Below are 22,161 nucleotides of genomic sequence, written 5' to 3'. Positions count from 1 at the left end.
ATAATCCATCCAAATTACATTTTTTTAAGAACATCACCCAAAAACATTAATTCATTTGATTATTTTACAGCATTTTAAAATATGTTCATTTTACCCATTTAAGTAATTTTGTTTGTCAAACTCTAATGTTTGAGATAAAGATGTTTATGTTAACTGTAAATTTAGAATTTTCCAATTTGTACTGATTTTATTTACCAAATAAGCAAAGATTTATTTTCCAAATCACACATTTCTCCACATTTTTAAACTAAAAATTGTCTTATTTAAAGTTTTAAACATAATTTTCCTTTTATATTGTCCTGTTTAAAGAAAAAATATTTTCCAATATTTCTAATACTGTTTTTTGTTCACCAAATCTGTTTTAAATACTTCAATTTATTCATTCAATCTTGTTTTTTGTTTTTTTATGACAACCATGAGTTACTGAACGGCCAATTTTAATCTAGACTCCCTAACGTAATCTCTTATAAAGTGCTTATTTGGTCAGGTCTGTAGAGTCCAATAATTGTCTCCTTGGACAGTATTTGCAAAATTATCTCAGGTCCAATTAACCATCTTTATTGTCTTCTTCAAGCAAACATGAAATGCTGTTTATCTTTTCTCTACTTTCCCTTGCTTAAATGAAATAATTATTGAAACAATTATACAACTTTAACAAGCAGATTAGCCACAGTACTGTAGTACGTCGAAAACGGCATTTTTCCCCCCGGATGTAGTTGTAAAAACTTTGAGAATCACCGTTGTAGTCATTTTGATCCACGCTCAGAGCACGCTGTTTGCGTTTGACGTCATCGAGGACGTCCTCTAGCAAGATAAGTCCCCCCATTTACATAAACGTTTGCCTTTACAATGACGTCACATTTACAACAGTTAGAAATTGCACAAATAGCTCATATGAAATATGACAGCAATTCTTAGCATGGGCCGTGAGTAATACGTCTATGCAGAAGGGGTAATATGAATTTTGAGACTACAAAGCAAATGCATTTCAGTACATAAATCTATGTTAACGTGTCTAAAATAAGTCTACATTACCTATTACATTTGTAGCAACTCAAACTAAAGCAAAAATAACATGGAAGAAGAAAATATTTGTAAGCTAAAAATAGTAGACATGGGGAGAACATTTTTTTTTTTTTGCGTTCCCTCGCAATATTTTTGCATTCTCTCGCAATAACACTGCAATAATACTGCAATTATGTGGCATAATTGAATACTGTAAGCCTTCCTTACGGTGCCCATCATACTTTCTGCTTTAATACAAGGCTTTAGTGAGGTTTTTCCATGTATGTTAATATCTTATGAAATAGCTAAACTTTTATATATGTTTCTTTAGGATATAAATGCACCACAAACCTCTGATATAAGCAGAAACTGTAGGAAAGAAAGAAAAAGTACATCCAAACTATTAGGACTATTTAGGAGATATTATCACTGGGTAATGAGTCATCTGACAGTTTTGATTGTGTCTCTATTGTGCTGGTCTGAATGGTTTAAAGGGCACTTCTCACACTTCACATGAGAAGTCGAATAAGTCGATTTTCAATCAGTTTTTTGCACCAAAGAGTTAATAATGATAAATACCTTTAATTATTATAATACCTGGCAAACTTATGGTCACAAGGTTAACTCGGGGAATCACATCTGTCCGACGCGTGAGTCATCTCCAGGCCACGTCTTTGTTGACAATAACTCAGAAATAGTCCAAAAAGTTTGGATGTATTTTTATTTCTTTCCTACTTAGGGAAAGTTTCTGTTTATAGCATAGGTTTGTGGTGCATTTCTATACTAAAGAAACGTATATAAAACTTCAGATATTCCACAACGAGATATTAACATACATGGAAAAACCTTACATAACCTTGTATTAAGGCAGAAAGTACAGCGGCCCCTAAGAAAGGCTTACAGTATTCAATTATGCCGCATGAACTAATCAGTACAGTACTGCGAGAGAACGCAAAACCTTTGGCGAGAGAACGCAAAAGTGTGGGGTTTCGTTTGTGTCAAAAATAAGTATTGGTCATGAAGTCATGACTTCTACTTATTTTTGACACAAATAGAACACCGTACAAAGAAAAAAAAAATTACCCACATGTCCCCTCGAGGGCTCCGTAGAAAACCCATTTAAGCGCTGCGGAAAGTAGCAGGAGGTTAAACGCAAGCGGAAGCGGACGGGAGCGATCAATCTTGATCTGCATCTCTTCTCTGCGCTTGCGTTTGTGTGCTGGGGGGATGGGGTCGTGTCGAGGATGAGAGACTCCAAATATTTATCTCTTGGCTAACTAAATATCCATATTTCTACGCCGTGGATCATTCCTTGCTATTGGACGTAAAAACATCGCTTCGGCTTCGTATGAGGCTCGGTGGAGTCTGCCCTCTGTAAAGTGGACTATCCGCTCGTCCACGATACGCTTAAAAAGTCGACAAAATGTATTCTGCTGGAGGTAAGTGCCGCAGCTACTGTTAGCATCGGCTAAGTGATGCCGCTGTTGAAAATATAGGTAAAAGTGTTGGTGCTGGGTGATTTCAGGCAGCAAATTGCCTGTTACTTCACGATAAAAAAGTAATTATTTGACAAAGAACATTTGTCCTCGTCTCTCAGCTGGTGTAAGATTCAGGGAAAAGCTTAGTTAGCAACAAGCCGCCGTTAGCTAAATTAGCTTTAGCTGCACCTCGTTTTTAGAAACTTGTTCACAGTAAACTAGCCTCTGTGTTTACAAGAGTTTAAGTGCAATTTTTGAGTACGAATAACTAATGCGAAGAGGTAGCTGGTATTATTTTATCTTTTGGTTAAACACCTAGCACTTACGTTAAGCGGTGTTTAGCGGCCGACCACGCTTTCTAATCGGATCCCCATACAGTAAGTCAGATACTTACTGTATGGGTTTCACAACTTTAAAATGTCACAAAAAGTTACCAATGTTGTTTACAGACATTATACTTCCAAGTTGACGATTATATAATATGGTAATGATTTTAATCTTTCTTTTTAATCATTAAGTGTTTATTGAAAAGGTGGTACGTCTTGTGATTTGTAAACACAATCTGAATGTCAATATTATCACTGAAACCTTGAACTGAAACGTTGCAAATTATTAAAACGAAAAAAGTGGCTTCCTTTTGGAAGACAATTGTTCATTTTGAGTTTGGGATCAAAAGTAAATATGGGAGATTGAATAAGGGCTAAAACAAAAAAACGTATATAGAATCATGGCTGAAGTTCACAGAATGACCATCAGTTTGTGCACAGGAAACCTCAATAAAGTATTAATTTTAAAGTGTAATTTTAAAACGGTTTCCTTTTTTTTTTTTTTTTTTTTTTGGATTGTGGGCAGCACAGTTCAAGTACTTTCAAAGCATGGGACAATAAACCCTTAACCACAGCATTGGACCTTTTCGGATCCTGACTGACTGGGGGTTCCATAAAAGTACTTCAGGTTAATTCAGCCCTTTCATCTCCATTTTAAACAAGGCACTTCGTAATCACGTGGTGAACCATTGCATGTGTGCTTAGTATTTTCAATTGATTACAGAGACGGATATTCATAGGACTATTCAAATCTCTCCATAAATTTTGCACGATTTTATGTTATTTGGATTTGATTTTGATTTCCGTGGTCCAGTTGACTCATACTCTCCAAGTAATCGGTTATCAAAGCGCCCATTCTTTATGAAACGGGTTGATTTTTTTTTTATTTATTTATTTTTACTAGAAAAAGTCTTGTACTTCAAGACTGGAACTATTACAAAATGATTGGCACGTGTTACATGTTTATTGGCATCCGTTGTTGATAAACATCCTCTGACCATTGCATTTTCTGAACACTTTGCAGGCACCAAACTCAAAGTAGGCACACACACACACAAAAAAATATCTATAATGCTAAGAATTTTGCCCTGTCTTTATTTAAAAATATTGCAGGACTTGTGTTTTTATTTGTATTTAAGTGAAACAAAATTCTTCCTACATTTACCTGTTAGTTAATGTGTTTAGTAAACCGGAGTCTGTTTTTCTTCCAAGACTTATGAGCTGAAGTGAATTTGTGTTTTTCTGGCAAATGGGTGGATCCATTCGTTTTAGGCTACCAGCTTGGTTCATGCATTCTGCTCGTTCACCGATAACTGTCCTATCATTGTCAACGACTGTGCTGTGGAAGTGATAAGAGGGAAACGCAGCTTAAAATAAACAGCTCAAAACAGCTGCACTCTTTACTTTTCCTGGTCTTGCAGCAGGATATCTAAAGTTATCAACTTGATATTGTGTTTGAGTAAATGCCTTCACTTTTATTTATTTTTATGCAAGTGGATTTTGAAACGAGTAACATGTCTGTTTTTGTCCTTTTAGCTGCAGAAGCTCCAGAGGGACCCCGTTCCTCCGGCTCAATGAGCTCCGGTAAGCTGACATTTGACTCTGAACTGGTTTCAGCTGTAATGTATTGATACTGGCAACACAATTTATTCTTGAAGTAAATTCTGCTGAAATGCCTGTGAATTTTTATGGCCAAATTAGGGGAACAAAAACAGTCACAACTGATTGTCAGGCGCTGAGAAAGTGGTGCTGTTTCTATTCAGGACACATTTTTATGCCATACACGGTAATGTGCATGGAATTGAGACTGTGCTTAGTTTCAGATGAAACCATTATTGCTTTACTTTTTACACATTCATGCTTCATGCAGTTTTAGTTGTAACTTCAGATTGATCCAACTCGCAGCCTCACCCATCACCAATTCGACCTGTTTGAGGTTGACTCCCCGACAAATTAATAAGAGTAGCACAAGTTGCATCATGGGTTGTTTTGGGTTTGCAAGGGCAGTAGACCCGTGTTTCAAACGGCAGATCTTATGCTTGATGTGTCGGGGTGTTTTAAGGGAGTTTGTCAGAGTGGAACTTAAAGATAAGGCGGGGAAGGGATTGGTTTGCTCCGACAGACTGAAATATCAGAAGCCACATATGTAGATCATATTGGGACAGGCAAGTTTGTTGGCAAAAAAGTCACACAGACATTTTGGAGTTTTAAAGATGAAGGTTCAGGTATGGAGTTAAGAAAGCCGAAATGGTCACAAGTATAGGTGTTAATTTATGAGAATAAACCCAAAAGCATACAAATGCTAATCTGTTTATGTTGCTTTCCTTTGTTTGTTGCAGACCCACCTTCCCCGGTTCCAGAATATGTGTTCAAGCCGCCGCCGAGGCCAGACTTTGGCACCATGGGTCGGGCCATCAAGCTCCAGGCAAACTTTTTTGAAATGGAAATTCCCAGATTGGAGGTCTATCACTATGACATTGACATCAAGCCAGAGAAATGCCCCAGGAGGGTTAATCGGTAGGTCTATTTTTATTTTTTTATGTTTTACTTTATTTCATTTACAGGTAAGTGGGTGGAGCTAAACCATTTGCATTGTGATGCTCAATTTCCTGTTGTCCTCAGGGAAATTGTGGAGCACATGGTCCAGCACTTTAAAACTCAGATCTTTGGCGATCGAAAGCCGGTGTACGATGGAAGAAAGAACCTCTACACTGCCATGCCTTTGCCAATAGGCCGAGACAAAGTAAGTCTTTTAGTTCTGATCCCTGCTTGAATGAAGTTTCCTTATTTAATCTTTTTCTAAAAAGTTAAAAAAAAAATAGTCTGAACTGCCACTTTCACAGGTGGAGCTTGAAGTAACTATTCCAGGCGAAGGCAAAGACCGCAGCTTCAAAGTGTCCATCAAATGGGTGTCTTGTGTTAGTCTACAAGCTCTACACGAGGCTCTATCCGGACGGCTACCAAGCGTTCCCTTTGAAACGATTCAAGCTTTGGATGTGGTCATGCGGCATTTACCTTCCATGAGGTCAGTTTTGTTGTTGTTGTTTTTATTTATTTATTTATTTATTTTACATTTATTTATTTATTCATTTTTTTATGGTTTGTCATTCAAAATGTCCGAACCCGTTTTTGTGTGACAATCACTGAGGGAGGCTCTGTCAGGAGTTTCTTTTGTTTTATGTATAAATTCATTAAAGGCAGTCATTACTTAAAGGATTTAACATCCAGATTCTGTGCTGCTTGTTTTGTGTTAATCGCATTTCACGTCTAACCGTCGTCCGACACAGGTATACTCCAGTGGGTCGCTCCTTCTTCACTCCTTCAGAGGGATGCTCTAACCCTCTCGGTGGCGGCAGGGAGGTGTGGTTCGGTTTCCATCAGTCCGTCAGACCTTCTCTCTGGAAAATGATGCTCAACATTGATGGTAATCTGCATCATTCATTAAAAAAAAAAATTGAATAAAAAATCCGTACAAATTTGTTGTCTTCACACGTCTTACCTCTGCGTGTTTTCTTTGTTTGCAGTTTCAGCCACTGCGTTCTACAAGGCTCAGCCTGTAATTGAATTCATGTGTGAAGTTCTGGATTTTAAAAGCATCGAGGAGCAGCAGAAGCCTCTGACAGACTCTCAGCGGGTGAAATTCACAAAAGAAATCAAAGGTACGTCCCTTTTTTTCACACCAGTTTAGATCGACAACAAAATTAACTTCTATGTAGCAACATTTTTAGGGGAAAAAAAATGTTTTTCCAACTTGAAGATGTTAAAAATAGCTTTTTTTGTTGTTGGTATGAGTACTTAATAAACTGAGATTTATAAAAAGTCACTACAGACATTCCTGCTGTTGCATCGAGATTTAAATAGTTTGTACATACAACTCAACTTGGCAAATTGTTTAGACCCAAAAAAAAATCTATTCCAAAATAATTTTGGAACTTAAATGCAGGAGAAACATATAGCTGGTCTGCTTAAAAAAGATACAATTATTTATCTCAAAGCCAATAAAACTTTCCTGGAGTTTCTTCTTTTCTTGTTGAACTCTCTCCATTTATTTTGCGTCCCTCCTGTAGGCCTCAAGGTCGAGATAACTCACTGTGGGCAGATGAAGAGAAAATACAGAGTTTGCAATGTGACCAGAAGACCAGCCAGCCACCAGACGTAAGAAGGCTCTCTCAACATTTTATCTAAACTTCATTATCCTGTGGCATTATATGAACTGATTGCGTTAAAAGGAAGATCTGATGGATAAACCTTCAGGGATATTTGATCTTCTCTTTGTGTTGATTGAATTTCTTCTTTATTGCCTTAGGTTCCCCTTGCAGCAGGAGAGTGGCCAAACTATTGAATGCACAGTAGCACAGTACTTCAAAGACAAGTACAAACTCATCCTGCGATACCCTCACCTCCCATGTTTACAAGTGGGACAGGAGCAAAAGCATACCTACCTCCCTCTAGAGGCAAGACTCTTTAACACTCTGGATTTTATTCAAGAAAAGTGAGAGTTTTGCTTGTTTTTAATTGATTGTCTACAAACGTGGTCTCTTCAGGTGTGTAACATAGTGGCAGGACAGCGCTGCATCAAAAAGCTGACCGACAATCAGACCTCCACAATGATCCGTGCCACAGCCAGATCGGCGCCAGACCGGCAGGATGAAATTAGTAAACTGGTACGTCATCTGTGCATGTCCCTTCTGCTTTTAGCAAACCGATCAGAGCGTTAAGTGAAGCATAATAAACTCAAAACATGACGGATATACAATGGTAAAAAGTAAAATTTTGTTTCCGTTCCAGATGCGAAGTGCCAACTTCAACACCGACCCTTATGTTCGTGAATTTGGAGTCGTGGTGAGGGATGAAATGACAGAAGTGAACGGCCGCGTCTTGCAAGCACCTTCAATACTTTACGGCGGCAGGGTAAGTTCAGCGGTACTCTGGATGTGTGTGGGGTTTTTTTTAAATATATATATATATATATATATATATATGCAGTGCAACAATGTTGACCAGCATTTTAAAAAATGACAATTTTCAGAACAAAGCAATAGCAACACCAATCCAGGGAGTGTGGGACATGAGGAACAAGCAGTTCCACACCGGCATTGAGATCAAAGTGTGGGCCATCGCCTGCTTCGCGCCGCAGAGGCAGTGCACTGAACTCCTGCTCAAGTAAGACAGATTCCCAGAATGTTGAGATCTTTTGCATATGCACCTTGTATGTAGGAATCTTATTGAGCATAAGATGAACTCGTTCTTCATTTGGCAGAGCTTTCACCGACCAACTGAGGAAGATCTCTCGAGATGCAGGGATGCCCATCCAGGGTCAGCCTTGCTTCTGCAAGTACGCCCAGGGGGCGGACAGCGTGGAGCCCATGTTCAGGCACCTCAAGTACACCTACCAGGGCCTGCAGCTGGTGGTGGTCATCCTCCCTGGAAAGACGCCAGTTTATGGTGACCACCTGTTTGAATTTATAATAAAAGAGAAATGTGTGTGTTTTAACATTTAAAATGTTTACTTATTTCGTGTCTTCTTGTTGCATGGTATAGCTGAAGTAAAACGAGTTGGCGACACTGTGCTCGGAATGGCCACGCAATGCGTCCAGGTGAAGAATGTCCAAAAGACGACGCCTCAGACTCTCTCCAACCTCTGTCTGAAGATCAACGTCAAGCTGGGTGGAGTCAACAACATCCTGCTGCCGCAGGGCAGGTCGGTGGAGATGCTTACACTAGCATTTGACAGGAAATTCAAGACTTGCGATGTTGGTGTGTCAAAGGGTCACATTTAGACTCTTCACTTTTGCATTGAGTCAGCTTATGATGACAGAAATGGCAGATTTGGTTAAAAAAATACCTTATTTATCTCAAAAGGAAATTAAATATTGTTATAATTCGAATCTTCGGTGATGTTGTGGGCAACAAACTTGAAGAAGCATCTGGATAAACTGACTAAGCTACTGTATGACAATTTCACGGCCCAATTGACCGCCCCCTTGCGGAAGTAGAGCTGTCCTCCGACAAGCCAACTGTTATGGTAGACTAAACTACCTCAGTTTTTGAGTTGAGGCAAATGCGGCGGGCAAGAGAACTCTCCAACTAGTCCTACGTCCTGATGGTCTCCAACTAGACCGTCAGGAGAATGGAGAAATCAACAATAAATCCCAAGAGGAAAAATGATGAGGGACAAAGTCTGGTTGGATGTGAGTGTGAACGCTGTGGGACGCACTTTGCACGTACAAAATGGGTGAGCAATGACTTGAATAATACCGGTTTGTGAAAATCTGCCTTCAAGAAAATGCTGAGAAATAAACGGTAGCATGAAACGGTGTTTAAATGCCAATATAGCAGTTGGCGCAGTCTGTTTTCATGCTGCCATAGAGCTACCGTTGGAATCTACATGCATAAAATTAGCATAACTACCTTCACTTGTTGATCTGGAAATGACTAGATGTTTAGCATTGTTTTAATTTAACTGAGTTGTTTATTTGACACTCAACCGTCAGCCGTGAGTCGTTAGCAGGGAGCCGTCAGCCGTGAGTCGTTAGCAGGGAGCCATCAGTAAGTGTCCTTGTAACAAAAGCTGTGATGATTACTACCACTTACCTTCGTGGTGCCGACTAACGTGGCAGATTCCCTCCATCAGTTTCATTCAACTGGACGTGGGCTGGGCTGCAATCCACGATCCGTTTCTCGTGTTATTCCAGACTCCGTTTTGGTTTTGGAAATATAAATTCAAAGTTCAAAATTCTACTAAAAGAAGAGGTCAGGGCTAATGTAGCAAAGCTACTCCAACATGCTTCCATCATGAGTGGTGCAACTCTAGAAGGTAGTTAGGGAGTCATTGTGAACAGGAATCTTCCTCTTGAAAACATGTACAGAGGGCAAAACATGTAAAGCATTTCAGGTCAAAGTTTCTTCCTGGTACAAAAGGAATGTGATGTGAAAATGCTATGGTGGTTGAAGTGAAGTGAATTTATCAGGTTCCTGTTGCATTCAGGTCAGAAATGGCGTCTTTTTTTAGCATTTGCTTTACACTGGAAGATCTTTAGTGCCCCAAATCCTACCCCTGTTTTTTATGTTTACATATTCACTGGCTTCTGCATTACTCACTGAATGCAAATATGATGGCGAGTTGAAGGTTTTTCTATAAACCAAGGTAGTATTTTGAGATTGGAATATTTAGTTTCCACCTTTACCAGCAAATCTGGATTTATTCTAAATTAAAATGCCAAGAGAGTTATCTGCTTCAAGTATAACTCCTTTTAACAGAACCTCTCTGTAAGCAAAGAGCTTTTTTCCTATTTCAAGTTGTAGATTAAAGCTTTATGATGTAACGGGGGGGGGATAATGTCACAGCATCATTGCATAATGAATGGAGCCTCACTGCAGTTGGTGCCTTCAGATTCCTGAAGAAGCCCAAGAGAGCTGGGAGTGAACAAAAAGGATTTATTGGAGTTGACGCCACCATCTCCGTATTGCCTGTGCATGATGATATTGTTATATGAAAACTTACATCCACTCTGTGCTTTCCTGCGCAGGCCGTTGGTGTTCCAGCAGCCAGTGATCTTTCTCGGTTCGGACGTGACTCATCCACCAGCAGGAGACGGAAAGAAACCTTCCATTGCTGCCGTGAGTTCCAGCTAAATTAATATAATGTTTTACTAATCATTTGATTATGCAGAAAACGATTTTGAATACAACTTGTTTGAAAACTACTTTTAAATTCGCGACCTGTTTTAAGTTGCGTATGGGCAGCGCTCACTTTAGTTGCCATGAAATTTGAGGTTTCGGTGTTCATAATCGCAGCAGTATTTGTCTCCTCCACCTTTGAAGGTTTAATGTGCCCCATGTCGTCTTTAGGTGGTCGGCAGCATGGACGCCCACCCCAGCCGGTACTGCGCCACAGTGCGGGTGCAGCAGCACCGTCAGGATATCATCCAGGACCTGGCCAACATGGTGCGGGAGCTGCTCATCCAGTTCTACAAGTCCACTCGCTTCAAGCCCACCAGAATCATCTACTATCGAGACGGCATCTCCGAGGGCCAGTTCAGCCAGGTAACGTGTGTGTGTGTGTGATGTTGCATGCTTGCTTTGTTGTTGCACAGCAGGCCTCATTTGCTAAATTTACAATCTGTTTACCTGTAGGTCCTTCAGCATGAGCTCCTGGCAATCCGCGAGGCTTGCATCAAACTGGAAAAGGATTACCAACCTGGCATCACCTTCGTGGTTGTGCAGAAGAGACACCACACGAGGCTGTTCTGCGTGGACAGAAACGAACGGGTCGGTGTCATGTTAGAAATGAGGAGTTTTTATTAGAAACGCAGGAGAATATAGTCTGGTCTTCCTGTAGTTGTTGCACAAAAAGGTTTAGAACTTTGACCGTTTTCAGGTCGGAAAGAGCGGCAACATTCCAGCAGGGACTACAGTGGACACCAAAATCACCCACCCGTCAGAGTTCGACTTCTACCTTTGCAGTCATGCAGGCATTCAGGTAAGAACTGTGCTACGATTATCTGTGATTAATTGGGGGGGAGCTCAAGGCTCCCATGCTACCACTTTTTATAATCAAAATTGTTTTGCTGATTTGAAATCTTGGACCATTTTCAAACAGACTTTACTCAAAATTGGTTCTGTCTTGCTATCCTGCTATAACAAAAAGTTGGAAACATTTTTTTTTTTAATTTGTTAATTTAGTAAAACAAGGAAAAACAAAAAATATCAGTGTTTAAATGCCAATGTAGCAGTTAGCGCAGTCTGTTTTTATGCTGCCATAGAGCTACCGTTGGAATCTACACGCATAACTACCTTCACTTATTGATCTGGAAATGACTAGATGTTTGGCATTGTTGTTTTAATTTAACCGAGTTGTTTATTTGGCGCTCAGCCGTCAGCCGGGAGTCGTTAGCAGGGAGCCTGAGCCGTTTGTAAGGAGTGTTGAGTCGTTAGCAGGGAGCCATCAGTAAGTGTCCTTATGACAAAAGCTGGGATGATTACTACCAGTTACCTTCGCGGTGCCGACTAACGTGGTAGTTTATAAAAAATGTATATTAGTAAAACAAGGGGAAAAAAAATCTGAGTTTCTGTACAAGCGATTAGCAGAGGGGACATAGTTTGAATTAGTCTCCATTTTTATTTTTCAGAGAGTGTTGATAATTTTTATCCTCAAAAGGTTGTAAACATTTAATAATCCAACATCTTCCATGACAGACTGAGGTTGAAAGCCCAGATGGATAAAAGGGATCACTTGTTGCTTTTCACTCTTTCTGTTCTCTGCTGAAAGAATCATCTGCTAACAAACATGCTGTCAAAATAGTTTCCCTTAATATAGCTTGTTAAATCTCTGTGGACCTTTGGACTTCATTTTGTAAACCCTGCAGAGACCCTGTGTTGTCAGGGTGACCCAGTGGTGCTTGTTGTGCTTTAATTGGACAAAGGTCAGATTTTTTATTTTTTTTTGAGCCTGTGACTGGCCTGCCGCAAGCTGAAATCAAGCCGATTCCAGTCAAAAAGCCGATTTCTCTGAGCATCTCGTAACTTTCTTTCTAGTATCTAAATAAACCCGCGCCGCTTCACCTCGTCATCCATTATCCTTCCTTCCAGGGAACCAGCAGACCGTCTCACTACCACGTGCTCTGGGACGACAACCACTTCTCGTCGGATGAACTGCAGGTCCTCACCTACCAGCTCTGCCACACGTACGTGCGCTGCACCCGCTCCGTGTCCATCCCAGCACCAGCCTACTACGCCCATCTGGTGGCTTTCCGGGCGCGCTATCACTTGGTGGACAAAGAGCACGACAGGTAAGGACGCGTGTGTACTTCTGAGAATTTTGTATTTTTTTTTTTCCCCCTCTTTCTTCCATCAATGACCTAAGTGCTTTTTGCATGTTTTTCTTTTTTTGTTGTTGTAGTGCTGAGGGCAGTCATACGTCGGGCCAGAGCAATGGGCGGGACCACCAGGCCTTGGCCAAGGCTGTTCAGATCCACCAGGACACCCTGCGCACCATGTACTTCGCCTGAAACTACAGCGCCCTGATTGGTTGGGGGCAAAATCCCCGCCATTGAAACCAACGATCCCTGTCTCTCTGTGAGGTCCGAATACCATCACAAGGTTTCATATTGTCTTTTCCCTAGGTGGCAAACTTGTCACTCACCCATATGTCCACATTTGAACTTCTCCCCTTTTACCCACCAAAGTAAGCCATTTAGTAGTGAAAAAGGCTAATTTTAGAGAGACGTTAGGTTTGTAGATAATTTTTTTTCTTTTAAACTTTATAGATTTTTTTTTTTTTCTTTTTTTTTTTTTTTTCCCAAATTCTGAAAATGGTCAAATTTGCACACAGGAAAAAAAAACAATAGTTCCTAAAAGAAAGTGGGCTGTTACGTTATATGCCAAGTTTTTTTTTTTTTCTTCTTCTTCTTCTTCTTTTCCTGTAGTCCTTCTTCCGATTCTTGTTTGCTCGAGTGAATCCTGGTCCGTACACCGAGAATCAACATTTTGGGGAGCTCACTTACCGTTTATATGCTAGAACAATTTAAACCAAACATTATCAGCCAATGCAAGCAAAGTGCACTGACCAGGATGGTACTTTACCAAGGACAGAAGTACTTAACCCTCCTGTTGTGTTAGTTTCTGAGGTACAGCAATAAGGTTCGTGGGTCAGTTTGACCTGTGGAGTGTTTAATCATGCAATAGTGTCAGGAACCAAAAACATCCTCCAAAACAATTTTGTATCTGATTGTTGACTCCAATACTAACCATTTCAATCAATATTTGTGCAATGATGTTTTTTTTATATTTCTCTCCAATAAAGGATCAGTGACAACAATTTACTCATTCACTCATTTGGAAAAAAAAAAATGTAATATACATTTTGGGGAAAAAGCACCTACAAACAATAATTTCCTTGAAATTGATCTTTTGTAAATTTTTTTACATGACATTTAGATTTTGTTTTTTCAATGGGTGATTTTGGTGATAGTTGAACTTGAGACATGTATACTGTTCAGGGTCAAATTGACCCGCTGATTAAAATCAAGACAAATGAGTCAAGCAGAGAGTGTTTATGTTTTCTCCACTTCCTTTGAGTGTCACTCAGTGTGGGTGGAGTTTGGCCACGGGAACAGAAAATGTTCCTGTCAAAAGTTGTACGAGTTCCTGCTTTCTCACAGTTTCCTAGTGAAGTAAAGAGGATAGAGAGAAAGTGGGCTTGTGTGTGTGTGTGTGTGTGTGGTCTGTATTGGGGGGGTGAAATATGGTTCATAGCTGCAAGGAAACGAATAGAACTGGACTTTTTTTTTTTTTTTTATCTTTTCCACCCTACAACTTGACTGCTGGGTCAAATTGACCCGGACAGTATTGATGTAAAATGTGGACCAAGGGGGGGTCGCAAATGTGTAAAATGAACAACTTTTCAATTTCTATGTAGAATCTACATATTAAGACAAGTAGAAAAAGTTTTATGCAAAAACAAAAAAACTTCTAACTATTTCAAACAAAAATTTTAAACTTTAAAACTGGTCAATTTGACCTGCAACATAACAGGAGGGTTAAGATATTATGAATTATTTGAATATTTTTCTTTCCTTCAACATGGGTCATTATCTGATTTTTTTAAAAAGTGCCATTTGGGACCATGTTTTTTTTTTTTTTTTTTTTTTTTTTTCCCTTGATGAACTAGTTAGTTCCTGGTTGGTGTTTCTGCATTTTTTTTCTTTGATCTACAAACTTTTTATTTTTTATTTTTATTTATTTTTTTTTTATGCCAAATCTGGTGATGGTGAAAAGACAGTTTCTCATCTGATTTGTAAACTATTTGGATCATCTCTTGACTTTTTATTTTATTTTTTTTAAGGTGTAGAGACTGAATAACCTTGTTCATCCTCTTGTCTGAACTGATCATTTTCAAGCATAAAATCGGGCGTGCCGGGACTGGTTCCCAGCAACCTTTTTATATTGTATTCTGAGCCGTACTGATAAAACATTTGAAAACTCAAAAGGGGATCATAACAAATTTTTCATTTCCAATAATTCTTCATTGTATAGTGCTGTAGCTGAGATGCATTGTTTGTTTTTTTTGTTTTTTTAACATGTAGGTGTTTTTAGGAGTTTTTTTTTTTTTCATTTTTACACCCCTTAATCCTACTTCTATTTTTTTATTGTATATAGCAGCAGGAAAGTATTTTCTGCTGCGTCGCATCAGATCGGGGCAGCCGTGTAGCGTCTCGGTGGATTGGGTGTTTGGTACAGAAGAGTTTTTACATTTGAACTGATTTTAAATGATGATAGAAGAGCCTCGTTAGTTTAGAGGGCCCTTCAAGAACCGTGAGCGGTCGTCGCACAAAAGCATCGTTGGGGTGGAGGGGGGGGATTTATGCAAGCAGCTTTTGTGAGTCTTTTTACTGAAATAGAAATGTTCCTAACAAGGTATATTTTAAATAAGCTTTCAGTGCAAAAATGCTGAGAAAATTTTAGAATGTTTTGGTTTTTTTTAAAGAAAAAAATGGCCCAAATTTTGTCTAAATTAACTATTTGTATGAACGTTTTAAATGCAATTATCTTGCCTTCTAAGACTCACAGTTTTACTAATGGAATTGATACATGACGACATCCTGCTTCAGTTTTACCGCTACGTGAATGTTTGTCTAGATTGAAGGCAAGTAGTGTACATTTTCTAACTATGCATCATGTTTTTTTAACAAAGAGATTTTAGCAGTTATCGGGGATCAGACATGAAATCGGATCGTGTACAGAGGTAGACAATCAGGGCTTTTGTTTCCTTTTTTTGTTTGTTTTTTTTTTTATTTCAAAGTGTTACGCATTTAGTTTTGTTTCTTAGTGCTTCTCAGCATCCTTCACGTGTTTGTAATGGGACAAAAGTGGTCATTTGTGACGATGTAGATTTTCTAGCTTGAAAGTGAGCGCATCCTTTGTAACACACAATCGTTCATGGCCAAACAAGATTACCAACTTTTACACGATTATTACTCAAAAGACACAGAAGCACAAAAAAAAAAGGCATTTTGACTCTAGGTGCTAGATGTTTTCACTGTAAATCACCTTAAGTCCTCACTGATCCTTCATTATTTCTACAATCCTTTTCTCTCTCCCTTTAACTACATCAGTTTCTCCTCTTTTTACTTTTAACTCCTCTAAAGCAACTAAGAGATCCGACTGACTGTGTTTGTGGGGCATTTTGGAAAAAGGAAAAAAAAAAAAAAAAATCCCGTACTTGATATTTACTGTTCTGATGTCAATATTGTTCTTATCGGTGCTGGTCTCACAACATGTAAATTTGGATGCACTTTTGATAGCAGAATTATGAGTATGACTTCTAATGTGTGTGTGTGTGTTTTTTTTTTTCTCCATTAATCAGAACCGAAGGCTCAGCCATAATGTGCGACACGGTGTAATTGCATGGAAATGGCCGTGTGTTCTACCTCTTGTTACCTGTTGCTGTGGCGTGATGGTAGCATCACGCCACTGGCCATTTCTGTATAATTACCCTGGCTGTGTATCGTAACCGGCGTCGCTCGTGTCTCGTTGTTGACTTTAGAGGCTTGGTGAGCATGATGAATTTATTTTTTACATTTTTTTTTTTTTTTTTTTTGTTCTTCTCTTTGCATGACATGTATCTAGTATTGCGCAAACCGAAGAGACGGAATGTGTTTGCGTTGAAGTTCTATGACCAAATGCTTCGAGTGTGTTCGTACCTACACACACGACTTTCCGCTTCTTCTTCTTCTTCTGCTTCTTTTTCTTCTTCTATGCACCACTAAAATGACACTTTGATTTAAAACTAGGTTCTCTGCTCAAGCTGTGTAACAGTGGTGCTATCGCAGACTGCTGGTTAAAGTTTAACCAGCAGTTAAACTTTAACTGCTGGTTAATTCCTAATATAATTATTATATTAGGAAATATAATAATTATTATATTTCCTAATATAATAATTAGGAAAGTGGAGAACTCTGGCTGATTTCTGAACACCGGTTTTAGCCAGTTACGATTTCTTTAGCAGTCTGTTTTAAGTTTCTGAAATGTCTCTGAATATAACATCTCCTCTTTAAGTAATCACATGAATATCTCTGCTTTCTCTAATTTCCTGTAACGTCTCCACTTGGTCTGAAAATGGCTAACTGATTTGCCTTCCCTTGGTAACAACTTCCACGCCGAAAAGTGTTAAGATGGCCGGTTGGTGCTTAGACCGGTTGGTCCGTTTACTGATCTTTGCGATGTTGGATTTTTAGCGTTTCCTGCCAGTCACTGTTCATTGGTGGTCAGCCAGATAATAATTTATGATGGAGAGTAAAGTGCACTGCTTATTTCTACATAGTGATGCCCTTGTCTTGGGAAGTTGAATGGCTTTGTCATTAATATTGGTTAATATTCTTTTTTTTTTTTCTTATTCCCTTCACGGAGGGTTGGAAACGGGATTCTTCAGTAATTGTAACAATCTCATTGCTTTAACTTGGAAAGAAAGGAGAAGCTAGCTTTTGGATTTGTTGTTACCGCTCTGCGTATGTTTTTTTTTTTATTTTTATTTTTCGTTCCCTACACCAGCACCTTATTAAACCAGATCAGAATGGCATTGCTTTTTCCTGATATAAAACTCCAAAAGTTACATTTGCACTAAGTAAAAAAAAAGAACAATATTGTAGCTATTCACGCATTAACAGCACAAATCTGCAGCCACTTACAAAATAGCTTTTTTTTTTTTTTTCTTTTCCCCTATGCTATAATTGCTGATCAGAGAGATCGAGCAAAAACCAGCCGAGAAAGATTCCATCTAGCCAACCAAAATTGAGCAAGTCATTTAAAAAAAAAAATTTTTTTTGAGAAATAACCCGAAGCCTTTAAGCGACAATAATAAGAGCGATTATTTCCGGTTGCGTGAGTGGATCGCCTTTGTATAGAAATTGTAGTAGATGTGTGTGTGTTTTTTTTTTTTTTTTTTTTTTTTTTTATAACCAAACTGAAAGGTGTTTTAAAAAGGAGAATATTGTTGGATGCCAAAGTGGTGCATTTCCTGTTAGGTAAACCAGTTTTATCTCTGTCCAGAACTGCAATGTGGGCGACCATCTTTCCTTTCCCCCCCAGTAAGACCAAAACAAACTACAGAGTAAGGAGGAGTTTTTGTCACTTTTTTTTTTTTTTTTTTTTTCCTCCCAAATGAGTTCAACAAAAGAATGTTTACAACAGTGACAGGTATTCCTAACCTGGATGAATGTGGCATCATGTTGCAGGTGAAATCCTGCATTACCTATAGTGGTACAGACAAACACCGGCGTAGAGACTTTATTTTTCCTGAATGTGTTAAATTCACAAAAGGTTTTCATTTGGAAAGCCAGAACCTGGAGACACCGGGTGGCAGAAATAGCCAATATTAACTACAAATACCATATCAAATTATGCAATAGAATAATTTTCTTAATGGTGTTTTTTTTTTATTTTTTATAGTGTTCAAACTGTCTTTAAGCCTGATAATATTTGAATATTTTCTGGAGTTGAAACCGATTTCTTATGAAGCAGCAACTATTAGACGAATCCTTTCCAAACCATTCCCATCTGTATAGTCATTTATCTCCCCTCTAAGCTGCTTATGTGTCGTTATAGCAAAACAGTTGCTTATATAATTTTTATTTTATTTTTTTTAAGAGTAGAGCCTGTTTTCAGCATCTTCAGATAGTACCGAATGTAATTAGTCTGTGTGGTTTGTGAACGAAACGATGCTAGTTCGTTTTACGCTCTGCTTCTTCTGTACAAACTTTCTATTATTATTACTGCGCGACTCTTTTTCTAAGCAGAAAATTGTAGGGTTTTTTTTAGCAACGCTTGCTAATCTTTTCATTATCAGATGCTTTGGAGAGCAGCAGATATCTTCAGCTGTGGATTCATGCTTTGTTTGAGGTGTGCGTCTTTTTTTGTTTGCATTAAAAAAAGAAATCGGAGGATTTTGCGTTTGCATTTAGGTTTCCAGCTTTGCTTCAACTCCCAGCCTGATAATCCTGCCTCGTGTGGGCTTGTTCTTGTAAAGTCTTTTCTGATTTTGAATGAAGCATGATTTTTGTGTTTTTGTTTTTTTGGATTTTGTTTTGTTTTATGTTTGTCAGCATATAGTTGCTAGAACCTGGTTTATTTTTATTTTTGCGTGTAAGATATGAGCCGATTTTCAGAGCGCTCAGCCGGCTTCACCAGGCGTAATTCTCCTGTTCTTGTTTGTATATAAATCCTCTGAAGACTAATAATGTCTCTGGAAGTCATTGAAACCATGTCCACCCCGTTACCTATAGCCATGTGACAGCAATGTAATGTGTACAAGTTCTTGTTTATTGCAGCATGAGCGCATCTAGCAGCCGGACATAGCGTTGCCATTTATCTTGACATGATGTTTTTTTTTTTTTTTTGTATTTTGAAATTCCCTTTTTGGCAAGAGGTTTTTATTTTCAATTCTAAAGATCTCTGCAAATGTTAGCATATCTTCAGATCTATTTCCGTGTCTAAAAAGCCTCTAGGATGGAGTAGGGGTGCAGTGACATGTTGTGACACGAGATCTCGCAATACTAAAACGCACCATTTTTTTTTTTTCTCCCCCGTTACAATAGCTTGTCTTCCGAGGTTCGGGACTGGTTGCTGCGTCAGCATTATTTTGTCTCGTGAAATGAATGGAAGGTATCGATTCTGCATTGGTTATGGAAACGGCGTCACGTCTGAGTCGAAACCGCATTTGTTTTGTTGGTAATACAAACTGGTGACATGTTTATCTTCATGCTAAGCGCTCAGCTGTCCAATGTTGAATTTTGACTTCATAAGCCGGCGTCCTGCTTTTCTCATGGCTTTGAATATGAGAAGTCAGTGCGCTAGATTATAGAGTGCTGCGTTTATGGTTTGGGACTCTTATTTTGAAGTGAACAAGGAAGTGGTTCTTTGGTTGATCTCGTCACAGGCAGAACCATGGGGGAAGAAAAGCACCACTTCCTGTCTGCCTAATGGTATTGAAGTTGGTATCTAAATTGGAGCCTCTTGTCAGCGATGAAGGGATACTTGACAATTTTTGGTTTTTATGGAGGATGGTCATTTGATCTTTTTAAAATACTTAAAAAAAAATAGAACCTGAACTGAATATTTTTTTCCTCTTTAAACAAAAAATGTTTTCATGCTTTTACATTTACTATATTATGCTCATGTGCCATCATAAATTCAGACCTGTTGAAAACCGTAAAATGATTATTCTACACTCACTACTTTTCAAAAAAAATTGTATTTTATTTTTTTATTTTTTTTTAAAGTTTCCCCCCAAACTCTGAATCCTGCCCCAGATATTGAGGACCATCTGATGACCGCCAGCGTCGCTGCGCTTAAAGTACCGAATTTACATTTGTAACCATCAGCAAGTCTTGGCTTTTCGTCTAGTGATAACCCAGTATTTAAATGGTAACTAAGAACTTCAACCGGGTTTTCTAATCGTCATGCAGGTCGTCTGAAACTCGTTGGGCCGAAGTGACACCGTGACCCCCACTGCGTCTGCTGCTCTTTTCAATGCAAACGTCCTTTAAATGACGCGTCTAAGGAGAGCTGATAGGAAATCTGAATGCCATCATCCTGATCTGCACACATCCACTCCTGCCAGGCGATTGGTTTAAGTCGTTTCACATCTCAACAATTGCTTTTCAGTTTGTTTGTTTTTTTTAATCCACCAGCTTTGTAAAGAACTACCTCAGAGCAGCAGTCTGGTGCTTGCTACTATAATCCCGTTTGTTTATGAGAAAGGCGCCGAAGCGAAATCTCGTAGTGACCAAACCAATACAAGCCAATATCGTGTGTGAGAACTTTTAATGTTGCTGTGCTCGATTTTTACATTTTTTTTTTTATTATTTTTTTTTTAGGGGACCAAATTTATTTTATTTTATTAAATTTTTTTTTTTTTTTTTTTTTTTTTGTTTTTTTTTTTGTACAAATAAAGCTGACATTTTGTTTCTCTGCTGTTTCCTCATCAGAAACTGCTGCTAACACCGAGGATATTTAATCTTTTGTGAAACTTTTATTGATTTGTAATGCACTGACCTGTTTTTTTTTTTTTTTTTTTTTTTTTTTTTTTTTTGCTTGGTTTTTTTTTCTCTAACCAGTCCGGAGTCAGAACCCAGCATTAACTTTAGGATTCCTTCCTTGTGTGATTCATAAACCATAATCACGACTGGATCTTTGACGTGTGCCATTGTGATTCCGATTTGCTTGGCGCCGATTTTTGTGGATTCTTTATGTCGGCAAAGTTGTTGTGAGACGCAGTTGCGGTGATTCTCTGTTGCCGTGCGGGTTGTTGGTACGTCGGCTTTTTGTTCAGGTGTGTTTGCAGCAGCATTACATTGAGCACGTCGCTTAGTTGGATTTCCGAGCCGCTTGATTCCATTTGAAGTTTTACCAGAAAGCCAAAAACGTTGTGGTTTGACACATTTTCCCCGCGATTAAATACACGGACTCTGCTCATTTCTGCCTTTCCTCCTCGCTGCACTCAGCATCCCGCCCCCGTTTGCTCGCTAAAGGGAAGAAACACGTTTCAATCTCAACTGACAGCGTATCAAATCATTCGACCAAAGGTACATATGAGCTGCTGTGTCACTTTACAGATCGAATCTAAGCTGTAGACATCCAGCATGTTCGCAGTCGTTTTCTTTTTAGATGTGCCTTTCGTCGAATTTTTTTTTTCTCCTCCTCCATCTGCTCCAGCATTAGGTTTCGACCTCCATCTCATTGTTTAAAAAAACAAAACAAAACATAAATAAAATCCAAGATGTTCTCTCTCCGTTTTCAATAACCGTGAGTGTAGATGCTGCATAGAACGATCAGTATTTGTGTTTTTTGCACTTTTTGAAAGCAGTCTCTGAAAACGAATTAAAAAAAATAGACGCCCATCTAGCTTGGGCTGAGTTTAAAAAAAAAAAGCCAAAAAAAAACCGAAATAACTGACGAGGTATTTTATGCTATCAATAGGAACTATAAGGAATAATGACTTTGAGAAGCTTTTCTAAAAAAATAAAAAAAAGTTGATTATATCTATCTATATATATTCATGGAGTACCTCATAAGCCTGATATATGCTGCATTGACTCTGTTTTGTTATCTAAATGTATTGTCCAACAGTATATATATATAAATATATATATCTTAATTTTCCCTAATGGGAGGTTTGAATGTCACAAGCGGCACACATGCCTCAGCCTACTGTTGTAACACCTTTTGGCCAAATCCACTCACAATTTCTCCAAATGTTTCTCCACTCATGTCGACTTAAACAAACAAAAAAAAAGATTTTGTCGATGAAGAAATTGATGGTGCACCAAGCGTTTTCACACGCCTGTTGACTCAGG

The 22,161-nt window shown here is 38.7% G+C and overlaps 1 protein-coding gene across 2 annotated transcripts; it reads left to right on the top strand.

Moving 5' to 3' along the window:
• The first annotated feature begins 2,174 nt into the window (after nucleotides 1–2,174).
• Nucleotides 2,175–13,853, top strand: ago2 (argonaute RISC catalytic component 2). 2 transcript variants are annotated; one of them, XM_008421701.2, is made up of 20 exons: nucleotides 2,175–2,444; nucleotides 4,346–4,393; nucleotides 5,149–5,326; nucleotides 5,432–5,552; nucleotides 5,653–5,834; nucleotides 6,097–6,233; nucleotides 6,334–6,468; nucleotides 6,877–6,964; nucleotides 7,116–7,263; nucleotides 7,354–7,473; nucleotides 7,598–7,720; nucleotides 7,839–7,972; nucleotides 8,070–8,254; nucleotides 8,351–8,510; nucleotides 10,339–10,429; nucleotides 10,661–10,855; nucleotides 10,946–11,080; nucleotides 11,190–11,291; nucleotides 12,401–12,600; nucleotides 12,711–13,853. In XM_008421701.2, exons 1-20 carry the CDS (start codon nucleotides 2,429–2,431, stop codon nucleotides 12,817–12,819), a joined length of 2,607 nt encoding a protein of 868 aa, XP_008419923.1. In that variant the 5' UTR covers nucleotides 2,175–2,428; the 3' UTR covers nucleotides 12,820–13,853. The 2 variants fall into 2 exon arrangements, with proteins under 2 accessions (XP_008419923.1, XP_008419922.1); XM_008421700.2 differs by having other exon boundaries at nucleotides 5,632–5,834.
• Nucleotides 13,854–22,161: the final 8,308 nt, after the last annotated feature.

This window comes from Poecilia reticulata, linkage group LG11 (assembly GCF_000633615.1).
Source record: "Poecilia reticulata strain Guanapo linkage group LG11, Guppy_female_1.0+MT, whole genome shotgun sequence".
In the NCBI taxonomy this organism is placed as follows: Eukaryota; Metazoa; Chordata; class Actinopteri; order Cyprinodontiformes; family Poeciliidae; genus Poecilia; species Poecilia reticulata.
Note: the sequence above shows the minus strand (reverse complement) of the source record. Positions and strands in the feature narration are given on the sequence as shown.